The sequence below is a fragment of the Ambystoma mexicanum genome, chromosome 7p (genome assembly GCF_040938575.1).
Source record: "Ambystoma mexicanum isolate Mex_15411 chromosome 7p, UKY_AmexF1_1, whole genome shotgun sequence".
Lineage (NCBI taxonomy): Eukaryota > Metazoa > Chordata > Amphibia > Caudata > Ambystomatidae > Ambystoma > Ambystoma mexicanum.
The window spans coordinates 935,114,387-935,137,019 of record NC_090939.1 but is presented as its reverse complement, the minus strand read 5'-3'; the positions used below and the strand labels follow the sequence as shown (position 1 = coordinate 935,137,019).

Below are 22,633 nucleotides of genomic sequence, written 5' to 3'. Positions count from 1 at the left end.
CAAAAGTGCCAAGACCCTTGAAAGAAATAACTTCATCTTCCAGTGGACAATTTGCAAATACATAAAAAGTAAAAAACAACTATACATTGTGCAGTCTAATATTAACCGAAGCAAATGTTGTCACCCTCCCTACCCATCCTGACATGGATTTTGTTACATGGTCTCAAATGGGCCTCACAAACCATGATATTCTATGTCCAGCAACTCAAGTTGAAGATGGTTCTGCTACAATAAAGGAACTGCTCATTCTAAAGTCCTCCTATGCTCCCTGGAGCACGGTCTGCATAGACATACATTTTGTGTCACGATGAATGCGTTGGGTTGCAACCTTTGTGTTAGAGTCAAGCAGGGACATGCTTTGAAGGATGAAATGATTAGCATTAACCCTCTTCTTGTTTCCACTGTTTCCCATGTATCTCCGTGTTTGGAGTGGCTTGAATCTGTTAATAGGTCAACTTGAGGGGTGTGTACAGTTAATACAACATCACCATCATTCCGATACAGAGTGCCTAGAGGTCAGACCGGGGGTTCTAAAATGACAGTGAACTGGGTGAAATCTTACTATAGCATGGTTGAGAGCAGGGGCTCCATTGTGATGATGTTATCTATTATATTTATTGAGAAAGGTAATAATAGTATGACTATGCATTGAACACAGGTGAGGGCAGAGTCAAAGAAGGGCATAGCCAATTAACGTACCTACAAATTGCTCCTTGTCCCGGGATTATATCACATTTTCCATCGTTTTGACAGAAGTCTGGCTGCAAGTCACAGATACTCTGACAGGGCAAACCATCTGTGCTCATATACCCAGGATTACAAACACACTCTCCCTCCCCGCTCCAACGGTTCACTGCACATTCTGAAAACTCATTGCAGGCCTGAAATTTGCAAGGATCCGCCTGATCTCCTAAAAGATTCAAGAAAAGATTCCATTAAAAACACATCATAAAATCGAATAAACATGTGACACTTCACATCTACTTCTTCAACACAATCCATACAGTTTTGCTACACCCACACTGAGCCAATGGTGGGCAAGCAATCCATCACCTACACCTTTTGTCCTGGGCTCATGACAGGAGGTCTATACTAGCCAAGGGAGATGTTTATATATATTTGTAATGCTTTACTTAATATAGGCAAAGTACAAACGCACTAGCGCACTTTTCACATATAACGATCATTATGCTGAAAAAGCACAACATTGAGCATTGTGCACGGGTGAACCGAAGCACTAACAACAACATAAAGAACAATAGTGTCACTGTACAATATTTCTACACAGTATTTCACAGAAACATATTATGTTGAAAAATGTGGCTGGCCTGACGATGTGAGGCCTTTTAAGGGTTGGAGGGACTGAAAGATACGGTGATGCTGATATTGGTGAGGTGGGGAAGAGTGGTAAGTGACCCCCTTGCACTTGTGACACATTCAATGAAACATTTTCACAAGAGAGCAGTGGATCCCAAAGGATTTGGAAAAAGAAGGAATTGTATGTTTTAATCCTTTGTTATTCTCATGTCATGACCGTAAAGGTTAAAGGGTAATAGAAGCGCAAATGTACTCTTAGCTGTCTCTTAAATGGATACTAACTAATAATTGGTTTTATGGCAACATCATCATTTATTTATGCACTGACGCGTTTCCTTATTCAGAGGTAGTAATGGCATCATGGATTCATTCAGACTAAAAGAGCGAGGATAATAAAAAAACAGGATTGATTGCAATAGATGGGTGAACAGGAAAATTATAATTGTCACCCACTCAATCATGAGTAACATACAGGGTATTATAAACAAGTATTATTTTAACTATGCTAAGGCTAACAGTGTTTGATTAAGTCAGCCCGAAGAATTAATGTATGCATAGCACTCTTTCTGACCCCTGTGGAATGCATTCAATATGTCTGTCTAGTGGCATTGTAGTTTGAATTCTTTGAAATAATGGTATCTTTCTGATTAGTTGTATTCAGAGAATTAATTTGCTCAATGGTCCTGTCTCAAATAATTTCCCTGTTCATATTCTTCCGAAAGTTAAAATGATCCAAACGGTTCAGGGACTAGTCAGATTTATTTTGCCTCTCTAGAGCAAAAGGCTTCCTATGGCATAATCATCTTACTGATAGTTTTGCGTTCCTTGGAAGTTCCTCAAAAACATCACCTTTGTGAATGAAATTGAACGTGATTAAGTCCTTTCATACTTTTTATTTTGCCTTGCAAGGCTGTTTAACCATCCCTTTTCCTCAAGTTATCTGAAATGCGGTGTTACTGTTACATTTAGCAACGTTCAGGGGTTATCGATTAAAAGGGCTTCTAGAGGGGTTGATAATGTTAGAGTATTAAGAGATATAAATCTCTTATTTGTATCTATGTTTTAATCTTTACTACCTTGTTGGCCGAATTTCAACATAAATCCACTAAGGAGGAGACAACTGCCCAATTCAATTGTCTATCTCTGTTCTGCATGGTGTATAAGGTGATCAATATACTTGACTTGAGAACTCCAGCGTTAAAGTCTGGAAGAGGCTGCCATCCAATTATTTTGATGCTGCTCATTTCTTTCAGGTCATCCCCATGTTCTTTCACCACATAAAAAAGTTGAGATGAGTCCTGAATGTTTGGTTAAAAATCTATGTGGACTATAGATTGAGATATACACATGCAAAAATGTACTTCTACTCCTATGAATACACAAAACACATATATCTCGATTTTGGTAACATTCTTTTTTCAAATAATCATAATAACAATTATTTAACCAGTCAAGTGGCACAGCGAGTAGAGCGCTCGCTTTGACATCCGTGCAGAGCTTGCTAACACAGGTTCGAATCCCGGCAGGGCCAAACTCAGCCTTTCATCCTTCCGAGGTCGATAAATGAGCACCACACACCGTGGGTAATAATAAGCAGCGCTCAGATACCTGAGGGTTCTTAGTGCTATATAAATGCCGAATTATTATTATTATAACAAGGTCTTGCAAGGACCACATATATTTCTACATTTAAAAAACAGAATACAATAAAGAACACCCTTAACAACACCCTTAACACCACAATGTTCAAAATGGACAGGGTGGAACTCTCCTTTTCTCACACAGCCTTTGCAGCTCTGTTCACATGGGGTAGGTATCACAAAATGGCTGCTAGGCCCGATGTAGACTTTGTCTGGCTTTCTCATGCTCAGCAGGGTCCAAGTGAGGCTGGAAAACCTAACTAGTCATGGACCACTACCATTTGGGTATCACAGCTGCAAACCTTTGTCCAAACTCCAGCCAGGGGGAAGTTTCAGGGCCATATAGTAAGAGTTGGTGTTGCACCAAGTTTTGGCTGGTGGTTGCAGGAATTTGGAGGATATTACAATATCAGGCACCATGGAGTAAGATTCAAATTTAGTTACAAAATGTATAAAAAAGTGTTACTTAACTTAAATGTCGGATGGAGTAAGGCCTAACTTGCCCTATGGTAAGGTGGGATTTCCCTACCTAAAGAAAACTAAGGATAGTCTGGGTCACGATGTCCAAATCAAATGTCTGTCTGTGTCCAAAACCTATACTTACCCTCACAACTAACTGTATACAAAGTGTAGGGATGTCAGCATCAAACGAATAGCGTTCAAAAGAAAATTCAGAGCTCCTTCCAGCTCTTGGCTTAGGATCAGCTTCCCTAAGTTCAACACAGTTCACAAAGTCTTGGGGTTCGCTACCTCAAGAGTTCAACACAGTTCACAAAGTCTCATGGTCCCCTTCACCAAGAGTACAAAGCTGTGTTCCAGCTTTAAAAAAATAACACATTTCTTTGGGACACTTCCCAGTTCCTTTAAGATTAGTATCTTGTACCAGTTAACTTAGACAGTTCTGTTTCTTAACTTCAATTTCTCATCTTAGGCTGTTGCAGAACGTAGACCTCTTTATATTTACTTTCTATGGCTCTTTCCAAGAAGAGTACTGGGTCTAGGCACAGTTGTCAAACCACACGGTCCACCCATTACAGGTCACACAACTGAAACCACTTCTTCCTGTTTCTATAAACAATTGGCCACTGTCTCCTCCTGACAGTGATGTTTAGTTGATTCTCCAGTGTCACACTCTTCAGACACTGTACCGTGACTTGCTTGGCCAATATGCACTTTCTTATTCTTTTCTGTATTCCTCTGGCTCTTACAAACACAGGTTTCCTCTTAGCCTGCTATTCCTGGGCTCCTTTTGGCTTTGGGAGAATACTTGAGTGCTTCTTTTTATACCTTCTTGGTATTCTCTTGACTTTGCTAATATGTATTTCCTGTGCCCCTCTTAACTTTGGGCTCATACTTGGTTTCTCATTTCCATACCCTTTTTGGTATTATCTAAACCTTGCCAATACTGGTTTCATGGGCCACTCTTAACTTTGGGCCAATGCTTGGTTTCTCACTTTCATAACCTTTTTGGTATTTTTGGTATTCTCTTGACATTGACAATACTTGTTTCATGCAATGCATTCCTTGATTTCCGTCTCATGCAATACTTTGCTTTCACTCAATTTATGAGTATTCACTGTGCTTTGTATTCTGTGCGGCATTACAAAGTGCTTTCAATCAGTTTCAGTCCGCTCTGTATCTTAAAATATGTGTGCCGGCATTCAAAAGTACTTTTAGTTACTTTCAGTTCAATAGACTTTCACAAAGGACTTTGTTATGCATTACCGGAGCGCCCCGGCATGAGTGTGTAACTGCTTTACACTCACCAGTCGCACACGGCAACGTCCTTCTCTCGCCGTCTTTCACTACAGGTTTCTCCAGGCTTCTTCGGCTTCCCCAGAATCTGCCTCTTCAATGAAGCCTCCGCATAGAGCACCGCTAGCTCTCCTGGCGTCCCGCAACAGTGGCTGGGGTTAATGGGAGTTCCACAGCTTCCACGAAGCAGACCCACTCTGGAGGGTAACAGGACCTCTGGACCCTCGCACAGCCGACCACAGCTCTGGAATCTCCAACTCCTGCACAACACCGCTCCCGGCATCTGGGTCTCCAGCTTCCTTTCCTCCAGCCTGTATTTCTGCTCCCAAACAGCAGGCATTTTTAAATCCCTCAGATGTGCTAACTGACCCCAGGTGTGGGTCATTGAGTTCCATTGCCTGACTATGGAGAACGCTATTTATCAGACAAGCCTGGCGGTTCCATTGGTATGCCTCCATAGCCCTCATCTGTTTGGAACTGTCTGATTTAATAAAAGGAGCATTCATAACTCTGTTTTGTCTTTGATATTTGTGTGTATCAGTAAAACGAGGATGTGTCCTCCTAGTTGGTCTCTTCCTCGTCCTAGTACTAAGGTGTTGTTTCTGTGGGACAGTTTGGAAGGAGGGAAAGGGTTTCCAATACAATACAATGACTTTAGGGCTAGAGAGCTCATTGTGGAAAGAGAAAGGGGGATACTATGGGGGTCATTACGACCCAGGCGCTAAGTATGCCAACTTTACCACCATGGTGTAAACTACGTTTAACCATGGTGGATGGCGTATTTACCGCCCCATTCCAAAGTGAGTGGGGCGGTAAATCCCCATTTCCCATTTTCCCTTCCCCATTCCCATTTTTGCCCCATAGGGCATAATGGGAGTGGGGAAGGCGCTAATTACGCCACCGTAAATTACGGTGGCGTAATTAGCATCATGGCGGGTTAGCGCCATGGATTTTAACGGCTGCTAAAAGCAGCCGTTAAAATCAAAATAGGCGTTAAGGGTTAACGACGGCGTTAACCCTTAACGCCTGGGTCGTAATGAGGCCCAATGTCTCACTCAAGGACATCATCTCCCAGCTCCCCAGGTTCCCTCCACCTAGGTGATCCTCCCTCATATCTCCACCCTCAGGGTCGGGATCCAAAAGTGATGGCCTTTCCCTGGCCACCTGAGAGAAGGATACAGGGGAAAAAGAAGAGAGGACGCCCTCAGGTACCTCACACGAAAATGTTGACTACTCCTGTCCAGGAAAGGGTCTAATACCACATTAAAATCTGCACCTAGTAATATATTTCGGTCCTTTGTGTCTAGTAAGTGTTGTCCTACACTGCTTAAAAATGCACTACCATTCGCAACTGGTGCATAAATATTACAAATTGTCATTACTACATCCTGTATTCGTAAGGACACTGAAACCAGCCATCCCTCTTTTTAAGACAAAATCACTCCCGGGAAATTTTTCCGTAGCAAAATCAAAACTGGAACTCATAGAATATGAAGAATGGAACATCTGTCCTACCCAGCCCCTACATATGTTTTCTACTTCTTTTTCAACCAACTGAGTCTCCTGGAGCAGAGCAATATCTGCCTTCAAATGTTTTAAGTGGGACAACACTTTTTTTCTCAATATTTTCGAGATGGGAGGAAAAAAGACAGAGAGGCTTTAAGCTTACTCATGCAAGACTTAGTTGACTAGATGTGTGGAGATTGGAACATCCGACAGGTCGTGAATACACCTTCCATTCAGGGGCACATGATGTTTACTCCAGGACAGACAACATATTGACAACTGGGTTAGTAAAGCAGAATGTCAAAAGTTGTGAGATTGAGAACATTATGATTTCGGACCATGCTACCTTTTTGATGTGTTTAACTTTAGATTATTCATCACGTAGATCACACACATGGAGAATGAACACCTCAATATTGAAGGATGAGACATTGAGGGAGATATTAGTGAGAGAGGCAGAGGAATACATTGCATTTAATATGAAAAGTGAAGTAGAGGTGGATATAGTGTGGGAAAGCTTCAAATGTGTGATGAGAGGAGTGTGTATGGGGCTCTCTGGAATTAAACAAAAAGAAAAGAATGAAGAACTTGTTGCTTTGAGCGTAACTGTGAAGGATTTGGAGAAAGATGTGATGAGATTGCCAGATGAAAATAAAAAGTTAAAGCTTAAAAAGTTGAAATATGGGTTAAATAAGGACCTGAGTGAGTTGGCTGAGCATGCACTTTTTAGGGCACGATGAAACTATTATGAAGGTGGGGAGAAATGTAGCCGATTGCTGGCACATCATTTAAGAGTGGTTGATGGAAGCAAGGCAATTTGTGTGATTGAGAAAAAAGGGGGACATATAACTTATGATCCACCAGAGATTAAAAATGAATGTAGAGAATTGTGTAAGGGGCTTCACAGTGAAACTCAGAAAGATGATTCAGTTTTAAATCATGAATACTTGGAAAGTCAACTTTTGGAATGTTTGTCAGAGGATGAAAAGGTGATTATGAAAAGAAAAATAACAATCAATGAGATTCGAAAAGCTGTGCGTGCTTTGAATATGTGAAAAGGCCCAGGTCCGGGCGTTGTAACCATAGAATTTTATAGGCCAATGCCTGAAGGGGGTTTGGACTTGCTGAAGACAACTTACACACACTGCAGAGATAAGGGTAGGCTTCCACCCTCACTTAGACATGGAGTGATCTCGGTCCTCAATAAGTTTGATCAACTTTGACTGTGAAGTACTTTCAAAAGTGTTGCCGGGCAGGTTGGAGAAAGTCTTAACAAAATTGGTACATCCAGATCAGGCCGGCTTCGTAAACGGAAGAGTCTCAGAAACAAATAAGCGAAAGCTTTTATTAAAAATGTCGGTATCGGGCAATATAAAAGTCATATTGGCTGCTCTTTCTCTGGATATGGAGAAAGCCTTCAACAGGGTATGTTGGGATTTTCTATTCAGAACTCTGGAGAGAATGCAATGTGGAATGGAATTAATGAGCTGGGTGAGATTGATTTATATGAACCCAACGGCTGAGATATTAACATATGGCACTATTTTATCAAAGTTTGAATTGCTCCGAGGGACACGTCAAGGATGTCCATTGTCACCTTTTGCTCTTTGTTCTTTCTTTGGAGCCCTTCGCTGTGGGTATCAGATCGGAGAAGAGAATAGCAGGGGTTAACTTCCATGGAGTTAGTACACAGAAATGATGGCTCTATGCAGAGAATGACTTTCTTGTTTTGCAAGATATGACAACATCTATCACAGAATTAATGGATCTCATTGAGAGATATGGCATCATTTCAAACTATAAAATCAGTTGGTTAAAGTCAGAGGCTCTGCCATGTCCGAAGTTGTGCAAAAGTTCAGAGCTAACACATCTAGATTTCAGGTGGAGCACTTTGTGGATTACATATCTGGCTTACTAGAGATATAAAGACATGATGGATGTGAATATGAAATTAACAATGGAGAAATTATTGGCAGACTTTGAACGATGGGATTCCCTTAATTTGGCATTTAGTGTACCATTAATAGTCTTTTCACGTCGGAAGTGGCTGTGCATACGCATTTTGCATTTCGCATTCGCGCAGTGCGGCTTGACGTGCTTTCCTGTTCCTTTGGGTCCTCTCATCTAGCCTGTGAATCAAGAGAGTGAGAAAGCCGAGCTGCGCCGAGTGGAGCTGCGTTCCGAGGCGCTGCTGTTCCGGCAATTCCTTGTGTGCATCCAACTCCTGGCAGTCACCCTGTGCTGGCATATATCACAGTACACAGAACACTGAACAAGGAGGAGGAATGACTGCACATGGAGTGAGTGAGTTCGGGTGAGTGAACCAGCCTGCACTGCCTGCATTATTTTATTTATTTATTTACTTATGTTTTTCTGCACTCGCAGTGTGTGAGCTCTGGTTGCTGGCCGAAAGGAATCGGAGAGCATTGCTGTGCGTGCCCTAGCTGATCACTGCCTGCTCTGCACTGCTGAGGATGTGCTGAAGGTGACTGAGTGGAGGGGCCACCTACAGTATGAGTGCCATTACAGTTTCATAACAGGACAGGACGTCGGAAGCGGCCAGTTCACTGCTCTGCTCTCCAAACGTGAGCTTTGAACTTTGGTGCGGCTCGACATGTACGTGCACGAGAGGTGCCGTTTAGGTCCTTTCCTGCGGGAAAGCTGTGGCTGCGCCCTCTGGCGCCTGCTGCTGCCTAGGTGCCCTGGTGCCTTTGTGCTGCTTGGAGAGTGGGGGAGGAGCGGCCCCGAACACATGCGGTTCGCCTTTCCCTATCTTCTTCTGCCCATGGGCATGTGCACTGCCGCAACCTGTGAAGCTTACTGATCAGGTAATTTGGCAGCCGGCAGCCGCCTGCAGGCAGCCTGAGGCCACAGCACCTAGGTGGGTGCCTTAAGTGGAGGGATCATAGAGGAGTGCAGTGGGAAAGGGGGGTAAAGGGGGCCTTTCGGTTTGCCTCCTTTTTGTGACTTCCCCACTTCCATCCCCTCCCTCCCCCCCATCCCTGCCCCCCCCTTCCATGTGTCTCACCTAGTGACCAATAGTCTGGCTAACTGGCACCACATATTTATTTATTTATTTATTTATTTAAATTTATATAGCGCGCAAGCAGCCCACGGGCATTGGGGCGCTGTTACTTGTGAGAGCTTAGTTACAGAGGTACAGGAATGGTAGCAGTTGTTGGTACATTATAAGTATTACAGACATAATACAATACTTACAGCTTATGTGATTGGTCATTACATTCCAGCTTATGCAGTGGGTCAAATGTATAGTATTCATACTGATGCGAGGGACCTTATGTGAAGAGGATGGTTTTCATAGCTTTACGGAAGGCGATGAGGGAGGCCTCACCTCGGATAGTGGGAGGTAGGGCATTCCAGTGTGTGGGTGCAAGATAGGGGAAGCTGGAACCACCCGCTCTGGCTCTTTTTACTAGTGGCTCATAGAGCATGTTGGTATAGGGTGATCTGGTTGGCCTTGTGGAGGAGACAGGGTGGATCCTTTCCGAGAGGTAAACGGGAGCCGTGAGGTGAATGCACTTGTGGGTCAGTGTAAGAGCTTTGAAGACGATTCTTTCCTTAATTGGGAGCCAGTGGGCTAGTTTTCTAGCCTCCGAGATGTGTTCTCTTTTAGTAATGCCTTGGGCTGCACGGAGAGCACTATTCTGTATGACTTGTAGCCTTTCCAGATTTTTGTTGGAGGTTCCTAGAAAGAGTACATTGCAGTAGTCTAGCCTGGAGTCAGTGATGGCTCTGGCTATGTTTGTGCAGTTCTCTTTTGAGAGAAAGTTCCTGACTGCGTTGATTAGTTTAGCGTGATATGCAGCTGAAGAGGCTATTGCATTGACTTGTCTCTCCATGGATAGGTTGGAATCCAAATAGACTCCAAGGGTTTTGACTGAGTCTGAGACAGGTATTTTGATGGTGTCGATGGTGAAGTGACTGAATTGGGAGTCTAGATTTCTTAGTGTGTCGGTGGAACCTATCAGGAGGAGTTCGGTCTTATCCGAACTGAGGCATAGTCCATTGTCTGCCTTCCAGGCTTGAATGGTGTTGTAGAGGTTGTTAAGGGTCAAGGAGTCAGTGTCGTAGTTGCCAGTGAGGGTAGGGAGGATCTGGGTATCATCAGCATAGTTAGTGTACGAGATACCCATAGCGTCAAGGATGAGGAAGAGGGGCCGTGTGAAGATGTTGTACAGGGTGGGAGAGAGGCAGGAGCCTTGGGGCACACCACAGAGTATGAAGGAGGGTGAGGCAGAGGCTAGGTCAGAGAATACTTGCATGGTTCTGTCTCGTAGGAAGGAAGTGATCCATGTAGTGGCGTCAGGGGAGAACTTGGCAGTGGAGGAGAGGTGGTTGCATAGGACGTCGTGATCTACAAGATCGAAAGCCGCGGATAAGTCAAGAAGTAGGAGAAGTGTTGGTTTGCCCATGTCTCTGGCATCGTCCATCTGGTTTTTCAGGTCAAGTAAGGCAGTTTCAGTCCCGTGTTTGGGGCGGAAGCCAGATTGACGGAGTCCCAGGAGTTTGTTCTCTTCAATGAAGTGCTGGACCTGCAGGTAGGCTGCTTTGTCCAATATTTTGAGGAGGAAAGGGACAGTGGTGATAGGTCTGTAGTTGTTAGGGGATGTTGGGTCAAGAGTTGGTTTTTTTAAGAGAGGGCGGACCCAGGCTTCCTTGAGGGAAGCGGGGACTTTCCCTGTGGCAAACGACGCACTGACAAAGGCTGTCAGGAAGGGAGCCAGCGCTTCAGTACAGTCCTTGATGATGGTGGCTGGGCATGCATCACCTTTACAGTTAGAGGGTTTGATATATTCCTCATTATGTTGATGATATCTTTTTCCTGTATGGGTTTGAAGGAAAAAGGTTGGGGGGGGGTCCGAGGCTGGTGGTGGGACAGGGATGTGTGTATTAGGCAGGGCTAGTTTGGTAGCCAGTATTTTGCTTTGGAGAGTCTTCAATTTGGTTTGCATGGCCGTTTTGATTTCATCGCACCAGGCTTTGTCTTTGGTGAAGTTCTGGGGGGCGGGAGTGGGTGTCTCTAGCTCCCTGAAGATGGCGAAGATTTCTTTTGAGCTAGATTGGGCTTCTGAGATTCTGGATTCAAAGGATTTGGACTTTGCTAGAGTGATTGCCTTTTTGTATATGGTGGAGCGGGTTTTAAAGATCAGCTTATCTTTGTCGGAGTGGGATGTTTGCCACTGCGTAAGTGCAGCCTTTTTCTCATTGCGGAGTATGAGAAGGTCCGGGGTGAACCAGGAGTTGGAGTGGGTAGTTGGTTTGGATTTTCGGGTTTTGAGTGGTGCAATGGAGTTGATAGCTGCTTTGATGGCAACATCATAGGCGGTTGCGAGGGTTTCTGGGTCTGTAGAAAAAGGTGGTCTGAAGGCTGGGCCTTGGAGGAAGGGCAGTAGCCTTTCCTTAGTGAGCTGACGGGAGCTTCTTGCGAGGCAGGGAGGCAGGGGTTGTGGTGCGGGAGTGGAGGGGCTGGTGGTAAGGATGCTAAAGTTGATGATGTGGTGGTCGGACCAGGGGGTGGGAGTGTTTCCAGTGATGATGAGTGGGCAGTTATGCTGTGCGACCCAGTCGAGAGTTCTGCCCTGGGTGTAAGTACACATCCTTACCTACTCGTATAGTGTTACCATAGGCACCTGGGTGGAGAGCCTAACAAAGCAGACAGTATCAATTTTGGCGGAACAGTGACAGACCGTATTGTTTTGGGACTACCACAAGCTGCCCAAAAAACTATTTGTGAACTTACCTGAATATTGCCTAACCCTACTTCAGGAGACTGCTGGATAAGTGCCTTTGATCCTGAAATTCACTTTATTTAAGGTAAGGAGCCCTGAGTGTCACCGAGCTTGAGCTGCAACTGAACCTCTGTGGATTCTTGACCAACAATCAAATCTGATCCACTTTAATAAGAAGTTATCTGAGACACATCCTTGTGGGTCTCTGATTAACAGCAAAATTTGACCCACTCTAATAAGAAGTTACCTGAGGTGTATTGAGTGGGAAGTGGACCTAGACATACAGGCCACCACTAGCAAATTGCCAATGTCCCCGGGGAAGGGTTTTGCATAGACCAAATACAACCTGCGTAAAACCAGAAAACAACCCAGCAAGGCGAGCGTTGACCCGGCTCCCCCGGTGACCATTACGAGATCAAAAAAGAAACTTAAGAATCCCATCCCCACGGACCAAGCCATGATCACGGGATTCTTCCCCCCGAACCCTTCGATCCCTCCATTGGAAATTACCTCTACCATTATTGAAGAGATTGCCACCCCAGGACCCAGTGCCAGTGGAGTAATGAGCTCAACCAACTACGAGGACATTGACAACAATTCCCTATTGGAGTTATGTTTAAATATCCAAAAAGGAATGTTGTCACAAATTCCGTTGCCAGTAGAAAATTGCATCCCGCCTCAGGCTGAGAATTTTTCAGGTGGAGGGACGGAACTACCAAATCCGTCAGGGAGCTTCGGTCGGCTATCTGCTTCTCCCAACCTGGTCTTGACCTCAATGGAAGATGGACCAGAGAAAGAACCAGAGGAGTCGAACTGCCCGGCACCTATGGCAAACGAGATTGCGGAGCTACAGTCTATACAATTTGTCCTCAAAATCCGATGAGCACGATTTCTTAGGGGAGTCTTTCCTTGGTCACCTGAATTAAACAATTGATTTCACTACAGCTCCCATAATCCTTAGAGACTGCATTAGCACTTTAATTGGATTCACCTGAAAAGAAAGGCAACACAGACTCCCTGAAGAGTGTTGGGACACGAAAGCGCTAGGAGGAGAAGAACAGCAGTACAAATGCAGCAGAAGGGATCCACCCTTTGAATATTTATGCAACAAATTGAATCTAACTCAGTGAATTGGAAACTTTGGGATTTAACCCAGTTATTCTTTTTCTTTCTTCAGGTAGTATATTGGCCAGACTTTGGAGTGCCCGCCTCACCCCCCTTTTGTTGTTACATGTAATCTGTGGAGATCCGGACTCCAGAGGCTGCAGCACTGGGGACATTTTGCCCTAGAGTGGAGAACCATAGTTAAGGTTTTCTCCCCTCCCCCTGCTAAGAGTAAGATGTGTGCTACTGGAGGGGAGTCTTTCCTTGGTCACCTGAATTGAGCAATTTATTTCACTACAGCTCCCATAATCCTTAGAGACTGCATTAGCACTTTAATTGGATTCACCTGAAAAGAAAGGCAACACAGCCTCCCTGAAGAGTGTTGGGACACGAAAGCGCTAGGAGGAGGAGAACAGCTGGACAAATGCAGCAGAAGGGATCCAACCCTGTGAACATTTTTGCAACAAATGGGATCTAACCCTGTGAATTGGACACTTTGGGATTTAACCCAGTTATTCTTTTTCTTTCTTTAGGTAGTATATTGGCCAGACTTTGGAGTGCCCGCCTCACCCCCCTTTTGTTGTCCCTTCATAATATAGTTTGGCACAGTCGACAAGATTTGTGTTCACTATTCCATTCTGGAATTAACAGGGAAAAGTTGAGCACAATGATGAAGGTGGGGTCCTCTGTCACATTCCTGGGTGGCCAGAGACAAGTGCAAGGTCATGTGTGGCTGATTTTCTGCATAGGCTCTATGCCCCAATGGCGTGGGATATGCTGGAGAATGATGGTTCCCATGTGGTAATCAGCGAATGCTTGGCTGATTTGCTGCTTGGTAAAGGCAAAAGGAAGCAGAATGCTGCAGCCAATATAGGCTGCTTGATTTTGCAGGCGCTCAGGAAAATGCATTAGAACAAATTAATTGAGGATGCCCAGATTTGAAAACTAAGTGATGAGATCTCCCTGCTAAAAGAGCAACACATTATTATGCGTGAAACGCACAAATCATCCTTTAAACAGGCTGACCTCATGGAAGATAAATGTGCTTCCCTAACCGTGTGTGTTGCTACACACAAAGGCAGGCAGAGAAAAACTACTCCTTCAAAGATAAGAATTTGAGCACTGGTTAGGAAAGATGGTTGGGACCCAAATTTACAGTCATGTGATGTAAGCTACAGTGAGTCAGAACAGGCTTTTGATTGGGATGAGCCAATGAGAGGTGAGATTAATGGAAATTGATAAATTGCAAGTGGAGGAGCAAGATAGTTCTGTTAATTACAAATAAATCAAAAGGCCAAGTTGGGGGAGCTAACATTTAGAATACTCAAATCGTCCGAGATTACACTCAGATGGAGCATTTATACATTGCTAAACTATCGAGACAGAGAGCAGGAGAACCGATTTTGAAATGATTCCTCAGAACATGGGATACTGGAGCCGATGGAATATTATTGTCCCCAGAAGAGTTGTTGAAAATGGGTTCAGTTACTACCAATGTAATGTTGGGGAAGATCCTTCGAAGAGCGTTAGGACAGCAAAGATCACATTCATTGTTTAAATGGCTTCAGACTGCTTTAAACTGTGTTTTATGCAGGTACATTGGACATAGGGGAAACTTGGGGTGCATGCAATTAATTACCTGAAGCTACAGATCCATTAGGGAGATGGGATTACAGTGTGCAATGTATAGTGCAAATTTTGCGGGACCTTATATGGAGCTGTTTACAGCAAGCATGAGAGCGCGATTATTGTGAAACGCTCCTGGCCTTGTGAAAAGGGCATCATTGCTAGGTCCAGCACAGGGCGAGGTGAGGTTGCACTGTTACTAGGGCAATTATAAGGTTTGGATGAGAGAAAAGCTGCATGTTTAGTTGCATCAGGGGATAATCACGAGAAAAAATCTCGAAATAAATTAAAATTGAAAGATAAAACTGACACCATTAGAGTAAAGCGCAGACAAATGTGGATTGACTTGTTTAAAGCAGGGACACCAAAAGAGGAAATAGACAGTAAATCGACATCTGTGTTGCTTGAAAAATTGAAAAAGATTAAGGGTGGAGAGGGGCAGGAAAAGACTAGCCCTGGTGCAAAAGGTTATCCTGATTTGTCAAAGGGGAAATGGGAAGTCCGTGACCACATCTTTGATTGAAGGAGTGTCTCTGTGTCTGAGGTGCAGTTAATAAAGAGGACTAGTTCCAGAGACAGCCGCCCTTTTGTGCCACTCACATTGTATTTATATGACAGAGTGAAACAGGTTTTAGCCCTATTAGACACGGGGGCAGAAGTGAGAATTCTAAATGGCAATCCAAAAAAGTTTTCTGGCCCCAGAGTTCTGGGGGCAGAAATGATCGCAAAAACCTTTCACATGAAGTTGTCAACTGGCAAGGGTTTGCCTTTCACTGGCGATCTTTTGATTGCTGACATCCCAGAATACATTTTGGGGATGGATGTGCTGCTGGGGAAAAGTGTAACTACTGACTTGGGGGAATTTGTTTTTGGCAACCGCAAAATCCATGTGAGAGTGGTGAACTCTGTTTTGGTTGGGCTTGCTAAATGGACACCCTTGCATGTACCCGCTTCCTGCAGAGCCAGTGTGCATGAAATAGTACGAGTTTCCGGGAGGGCCCAAAGAGATTGGTGAAACTATTGAATCACTAGTGAAAGCTGGCATAATGAGACCAGCAGTCAGTCCATATAATTCACCTTTGTGGCACCTGTGCAAACCGGATGGCTCTTGGAGAATGGTTGTTGATTTTAGTGCATTGAACAAAAAGGTGCCACTTTTGGCTGTGGCTGTGTCAGACATTGTTACCATGGTTGAGAAACGCACTAAAGAAGTGGGTGAATGGCATGTGATAATTAACTTGGCCAATGCATTGTTCTCCATTGATATCAATGTTGAATCCCAGGACCAATTTGCAGTAACTTGGGGGGGACAGACAATTTACATTCACTAAATTGTCGTAGAGGGGTACTTGCATAGTCATCCTGTATGTCAGGGATGGGCTGCCAGAGACTTTTAAATGGTACAGCTGAATGATGGGTATATAGCACACTATATTGATGACAGTGGGCATCATTACGAGTCAGCCGGTCCGGAAAGAACGATGGTGGTAAATCCGCCACCACTGTTCTTTCCACACCGGCTGATTCCGAGTCCTGCAGGCGGGAGGTTTCACTCCTGCCAGGTCTGACCTGGCGGGTTTAACACCACCAGCCTGCAGGCAAACGTGGAAAGACCGGCACCATTACATTGGTGCCTGTGTTTCCACTTCCCCATTCCCATGGAGTCCAATCGGACTCCATGGGAATGGGGATTTACCGAATTCCGCCTCTGGAATTACCGGGTGACAGGGGTTGTAATGCCCCGGTGATTCCGGGAATCACAGAGGCGGAATGGTAATACAAGTCTGGCGGTAACCTGCCGGTTGTTCCAGCTCGGTTACCGCCGGACTCGTAATGAGGCCCAGTATGTTAACAGGTAGTGAGAGAATTCACGTTGAAAATGCTGCTGAAAAACTGATCACACACACATGCAGAATCAAGGGTGGGCAATATATCCCAAGAAAGTACGGGGGCCTGCTCAAGAAGTACAGTTTTTAGGTGCAAAAGGGTTTGGCTCTGTAAAGTAAATTCCTGGATGGAGAACCTGACCCTCCTCTCGCGAGATAAGATCCTCTCTTTATGGACGACGAATCGGAGGACAGATGGACATGTCTAGAAGATTCGGGTACCATATCCTCCTGGCCCAGTCCGGGGCAATTAGGATCATGGTTTTCCGGAATCTTCTCAACCTCCTTATTACGTGAGGAATGACAGGGACTGGGGGAAATGCATATAGAAGTGGAAACTCCCAGTCCACCACAAACGCATCTCCTAGAGCTCCTCTCAGGGGAAATTCCCTGGGGCAGTACCGTTCACATTTATTGTGGAGACTTGTTGCGAACAGATCCACCTGAGGGGTTCACCAAAGGGTGAGGATCTCTTGAAGGACTTCCTGAGCTAGTTCCCACTCGTGGGAGATTGTGGTTTGCCTGCTCAGAGGATCCACCGCTGTGTTCTTCTCTCCTGCTAGGTGGACTGCCGATAGAGAGATTCCTTCTCGAATTGCCCAGAACCAGAGCTGCATTGTCTCTCTGCACAGTGGCAGTGACACTACGCCTCCTCTTTTGTTGCGGTAGTGCATGGCCACTGTGTTGTCCATCATTATCAGAACATTTTTTCCCTGTACTGATGGCAGGAAAGCTTTTAGTGCTAGCCTGATTGCTCTCAGGTCTAATAGGTTGATGTGTAGTTTGGACTCTGATGGAGACCAACGACCGCTGATGGTCAAATCGTTGGCATGGGCTCCCCACCCCGTGAGTGAGCATCCGTAACTACTGTTATCTCCGGCCATGGTTGCCAAAAAGGTTCTCCTTTCAAGATGTTCTCCCGACAGGCCCACCAATGAAGGTCCCGTGCAACTCTGTTCGGGATTTGTAGGAGATCTGACATATTTCCTGAGAATTCTTACCATTGGGTCCTTAGAGCCCACTGGAGAAATCTCATTCTCAGGCAGGCCTCTGGCACTAGACAAATTCAGGATGCAATGAGGCCGAGCAACCTCAAAAGTCGTAGGCCGGCAGATCCTGGGCATTTTGAAATCTGTTCACCATCAGTAGAATATCTTGAGCCCTCACCTCTCGTGGCGAGGCTTTTCCCAGGGATGTGTTCAGGACTGCTTCAATAAACTGGAGTTTCTGTGATGGTATCATGTGGGACTTCTTGAAGTTGAGGGAGAAGTCCAGCTTGTGGAAGAAGTGGCAAACATAATCCAGATGATCTCAAGCTTGTTCCGGGGACACTGCTCTGATCAACCAGTCGTCCAGGTAGGGGTAGATAGGAATCCCTCCCCTCCTGAAACTTGCTGCCACAACCGCCACTAGCTTGGTGAATACCCTTGGGCGGAGGTTAGCCCAAATGACAGAGCCCGAAATTGATGGTGAGAGCTGCCAATGGCAAACCTCAGGTTCTTTCTGTGCTTCAGATGGATTGGCACATGAAAGTAAACATTCTGAAGGTCCAGAGATAACAACCAATCCTGAAGTTGGAGGGCCTGAAGTATCTGAGAAAGGGTTACCATCTTGAACTTGTCTTTCCTGAGGAATTTGTTCAATTCTCGTAAGTCCAAGGTGGGTCTCATTCCTCCGTCCTTTTTCGGAATTAGGAAATATGGGGAGTACCAACCCTTGTGCCTCCCCGTTACAGGTACCGGTTCTATAGCACCTTTCTCTAGCAGGTCCAAAATCTCCTGCATAAGGAGCGGGTCTGGAAACATCAAAGAGTTGTTCCCCGGTGGATGACTCTGAGGAGTGTGTACAAAAGGCAGGCAGTAACCCTGGGCAATTGTTTCCAATGCCCAAGCATCTGAAGTCATAGCCTACCATTCTGTCAGATGTTGATTTAACCTGCGTCCTACTGGTGTCTTGTGTAGTAAGACCTCAGAGGGGTTTTGGAGCGTCTAACGCAGATGCTGAAGGCAAGACAGCACCTGCGGATGTGGACTTGGTACCTTTCCCCGTCTACCACGGGTGAATCGTCTGTGGCACCTTTGAGCTGGCTGTCCTCTGCCTTTTCCAAAACCAGAGTAAAAGCAAAAGGACCTACCCCTCCAGGGCGTACCTGTGGGGCGGTTTCAAGTTTGTCGAATTGCAGCTCCAAGGGATTTGGCCGCCGCTTTGGAAGTTTGCAACTTCTCCAAACTGTCATCAGCTTTTTTACCAAATAAATAGGTGTCGTCAAAGGGCATATTCAGAAGTCTGGATTGCCCATCAGGTGCAAAGCCAGATTTCCACAACCACGCAAATCTGCAGATTGTGGTACTAGCCACCATGGCTCTGCTGATGCTTCAACAGAGTTGTGACCAGTTTGGAGGGACTCACACATCACATCCCTCCCGTCCTTGACAATGCTCAAGAAACCGTCTCTCTCCTCTCCCTCGGGGAGGTGGTCAGCTGCCATTGAAGCACACTCCCAAAGGGTGTGGCTGAATCTTGCTAGCGTGCAAGTGGCGTTAGCAGACTTAAGAGCCATGCTGCATGGCAAGAAGACCTTCTTGGCCATGGCGTCAAATTTCTTGTCGTCAGGATCCTGTGGTATTGTGGGGTATGCTGATTGTCTGCCTGATGAAGTTGCAGCTTGGACAACTAGACTCTCTGGAGTCGGGTGTTTAGATAAAATTCGAGGATCTGTAGCCGATGTCCTATATTTTGCAGAGAGTTTTTTACTGACTGCAGGAATTACTTCTGGAGTCTCCCAATTTGTGGCTACTTTTTTGCACTTGCCCTTGATATTGATATTGAGTTTATGTGTATAGCGCCTATAAACAATGTTTCAAAGCGCTTCAAGGAAAGGGAGGGAACAAGGGGAGAAAATACAATGAACATTCTTACAGTCCTTGATACATTCAGAATGTGAAAAACAAAAATCAACTATCATAATTCAGCCTGGCGACATTTCTGATAGTGCACTTGCTAAGGAAATGGGGAGGGAGAGAGGGAGAGTGAAACAGACAAGCGGCTACATTACTATGCCTGACGGCAATTGAGGTAGTGCCGGAAAATAAACAGGGGGAGGCAGGGGGTATTGGAAGAGGGAGAAGGAGAAGAACAGAACAAAGTGACTATTTTACTAGGTCTGACGATAATTCAGATAGTGCTGGAGGGGGTATGGGGGATAGGAGGGGGTGATCATAAAGGGAGGGGAGACAAACAAGCTGCTAACAGATAGGTCAGGGGGACGTAACTGAAAGAGTAAGAGCCAAATGAACAGTGATTAGGAGGGGAGGAGGGGAGCTAAAGAGAGTGAGACAGACAAGCAGCTACATTACTATGCCAAACAGCAATTGAGGTAGTGCCGGAAAATAACTGGAGGAAAGGGGATTGGGGGTCAATTGGAAAGAGGGAGAAGGCGAACGCTACTTCATAATACTCTGGAAAATAGCAAAGCATTAAGACCACTTGAGGGATGTTTTGCGGTCCCCAAGGAAGTCTTTTCATAGTTTGGGGAACAGCTAGTATCTTTTCTCTGATCGATATTTTGAGAATGTACTTTTGCGGATAAAATGCTTCTTGTAAGATCTACAAGTCCATTTTAGAAAGTAAGCTTTGAAAAACCTGAATAAATATTTTGGGACAGTATTTTGTATTTATTTGTATTTGTATTTCTTTGAAGAACAGGGATGTCAATTTCGAACAGAAATTACTTACAACAAAGTAATTACAGATGGCGGAGGCATTCGTACAAAGCATTTCTGTACAATAGCAAAACGATGAGAACAAGTGATGAGCCAGTTTATGAGGATGTAAAATAGTGGGACATACACCAGGGACAAAACAAAACGAACAGAAATATACATATATATATAAATATATATATGAAAACAGGTGACTTACAAAGGTAACATTAACAATTAAGGAGCAAGTGCTTCAAACTAAACAGGAGTACTATTTAAATATATACATTTTTAAGCGTCACTGGGGGCGATGGTGGGGTCAGGTAGGGCAGATGGCGTGAGGGCAGGGGGAGCTCCCTCTTTAGCAAGTAAGTGAAGTTTAAGCCGAGCTTTGAAGATATATGCAGTTGGGCTGGCTTTATTGTTATGGATTCCAGTGGGCATGCGTTGAGTAGTGAGAAAAAGCAGAAGCGAGAGGAGGGCGAGAGGAGGCACAGCGATATGGGATGGTGAGGTTGAGTGGATAGGAGGATCTGAGGGAACCAAATGGTGAGTAAAGTGAGATACAATCAGACAGGTACTAAGGAGCAAAACCATTGATAGCTTTCTAGACTAAGAGAAGGAACTTGAAATGATAATGGTTGTGCATGGAGAGCCAACCGGGATGCTGTTATTATGTAGAAGTGGGGAGGATCTGGGTAGGTTGTGGAAATTGGGTGTAGCAAATGTAAGGACTTTGTCTAGAGTGAGGAAAGAATAGATAGGAAGGCCAAGGAGTACGCTGGAGCAATAGTCCAGTTTGTTGAGTACGAGAGTGGAGATTAGAGTTTCTGTAGAGTGGTTAATAAGAAAAGTGTGCATTTTCCAAATGTTGAGGAGGTTAACACGAGCAGCATAGGCAGTGGTAGTGGTGAATTGTTGCAGTCGTAGGTTGCTATCAAAGAGAGCCCCAAGACTGGGAGCTTTCAGTGAGGGAGCAAGAAGGTCGGGCAAGAAGGAGATAAGAGAGAGGAGGGATGGCTTTGGAGGCAGGGAGAAAGATGAATTCTGTTTCTTTAAAGTTCAACATGAGGCAGCGGACAGCCATCCAGTGATGAATTGCAGTTAGACAGAGATGGCTGCGGTGAAGGAGGGACATGAGAAAATATTTGAGTGTCATCAGCAAAAAGTTGATAGTGATAGCCAAAAATTGAGATAAGACTTCCTAAGGCAGAGGTATAAAGAGTGAAGAGCAGAAGTCCACAAACGGATACTTGGGGATGCCAACGGGGAGAGTGTGGGGTCAGAGTTTTTTGAGTTTTTGAGTTGCAAGTGATTTTAAAGGATTGACTTTCATGGTAGGAGATGATCCACGAAAGAGAAGATTTGGTGGTCAGCAGTGTTGAAATCGGCAGAAAGGTCCAAAATCATGAGTATAGAAGAGAGTTTGGAGTGGTGAGATAAAGTTCAAGAGATGTATGAGTGTTGTCTCAGTGGAATGTTTACTATGGAAGCCAAATTGAAGTGGATCTCAAAGGTCATTATCATCAAGGTACTTAGTGATCTGGTCAAAAACCACCCACTCAAGGACTAAAGGGGAAGAAGAGAAACTGGGCGATAGTTTCCTCAGACATTTGGATCACCACCGAGTTTCTTCAATAGGGGTAAAACAGTTGCATCCAGCTCCGAGAGAGGGATGTTAAAGAACTCAGAGAGATAAGGTCAAGTGATTGAGATTAAGACTTGGACCATTTGGGGAGAAAAAGGGGTCATAGGAACGCAAGATGATTTGGCACTGTGAAGGATGCATTCTAATTCAATAGGAGAGGTAGGGGAGAAGTAGGTGAGTGTGGAAGAGGTAGGAGGAGAGGTGGTAGACAGAAGAATATTTGGGGAGGGAGAGAGAGGTGGGCTCTGAGAGTGTCACATTTTAGAGGTTTTAGATGAAAAGTAGTGAGCAAAGCCACCAGCAGAAAGGGACGAGTAGATGGATTTTGGCTTGGGAAGGATGAACAAAGATTGGAGGGTAGATGAAAGTTTGGGGAGATGATTATGGAGGGGGGAGATTAGGTTTGTGAAGTAGGAGGACTTGGCAGAGTCCATGGCAGAGGTTAGGGCAGCAAGGGACTTTCTGTAGGCCAGGAGTAGGGTTGGTGTCCATAATTAGCACCACAGTCATAGGTCACACATATCTGTTTTGAGGGCCTGCCTTTCAGAGGTGATCCAAAGCTAAGGACAGGGACGAGAAGGTGTAAATATTCAAGCAGGATAGTGTTGGTCCAATGGGGTCATAAGTGGATAGTGCAAGTCTGAGAAAGCACGGTCAATGGAAGAGGCATGCAAATGGTCTTTTCTGGGTAATCCAAATA

General features: G+C 44.9%; 1 protein-coding gene across 2 annotated transcripts in view; it reads right to left on the bottom strand.

Moving 5' to 3' along the window:
• The window catches only part of IMPG2 (interphotoreceptor matrix proteoglycan 2), a 901,957-nt gene that overhangs the window by 137,940 nt on the left and 741,384 nt on the right, over positions 1–22,633 (bottom strand). For both annotated transcript variants that reach the window (XM_069637266.1, XM_069637267.1), the window contains one exon: positions 700–910. In XM_069637266.1, the coding sequence (XP_069493367.1) occupies positions 700–910 (211 nt within the window). The remainder of the gene's footprint in view (positions 1–699; positions 911–22,633) is intronic.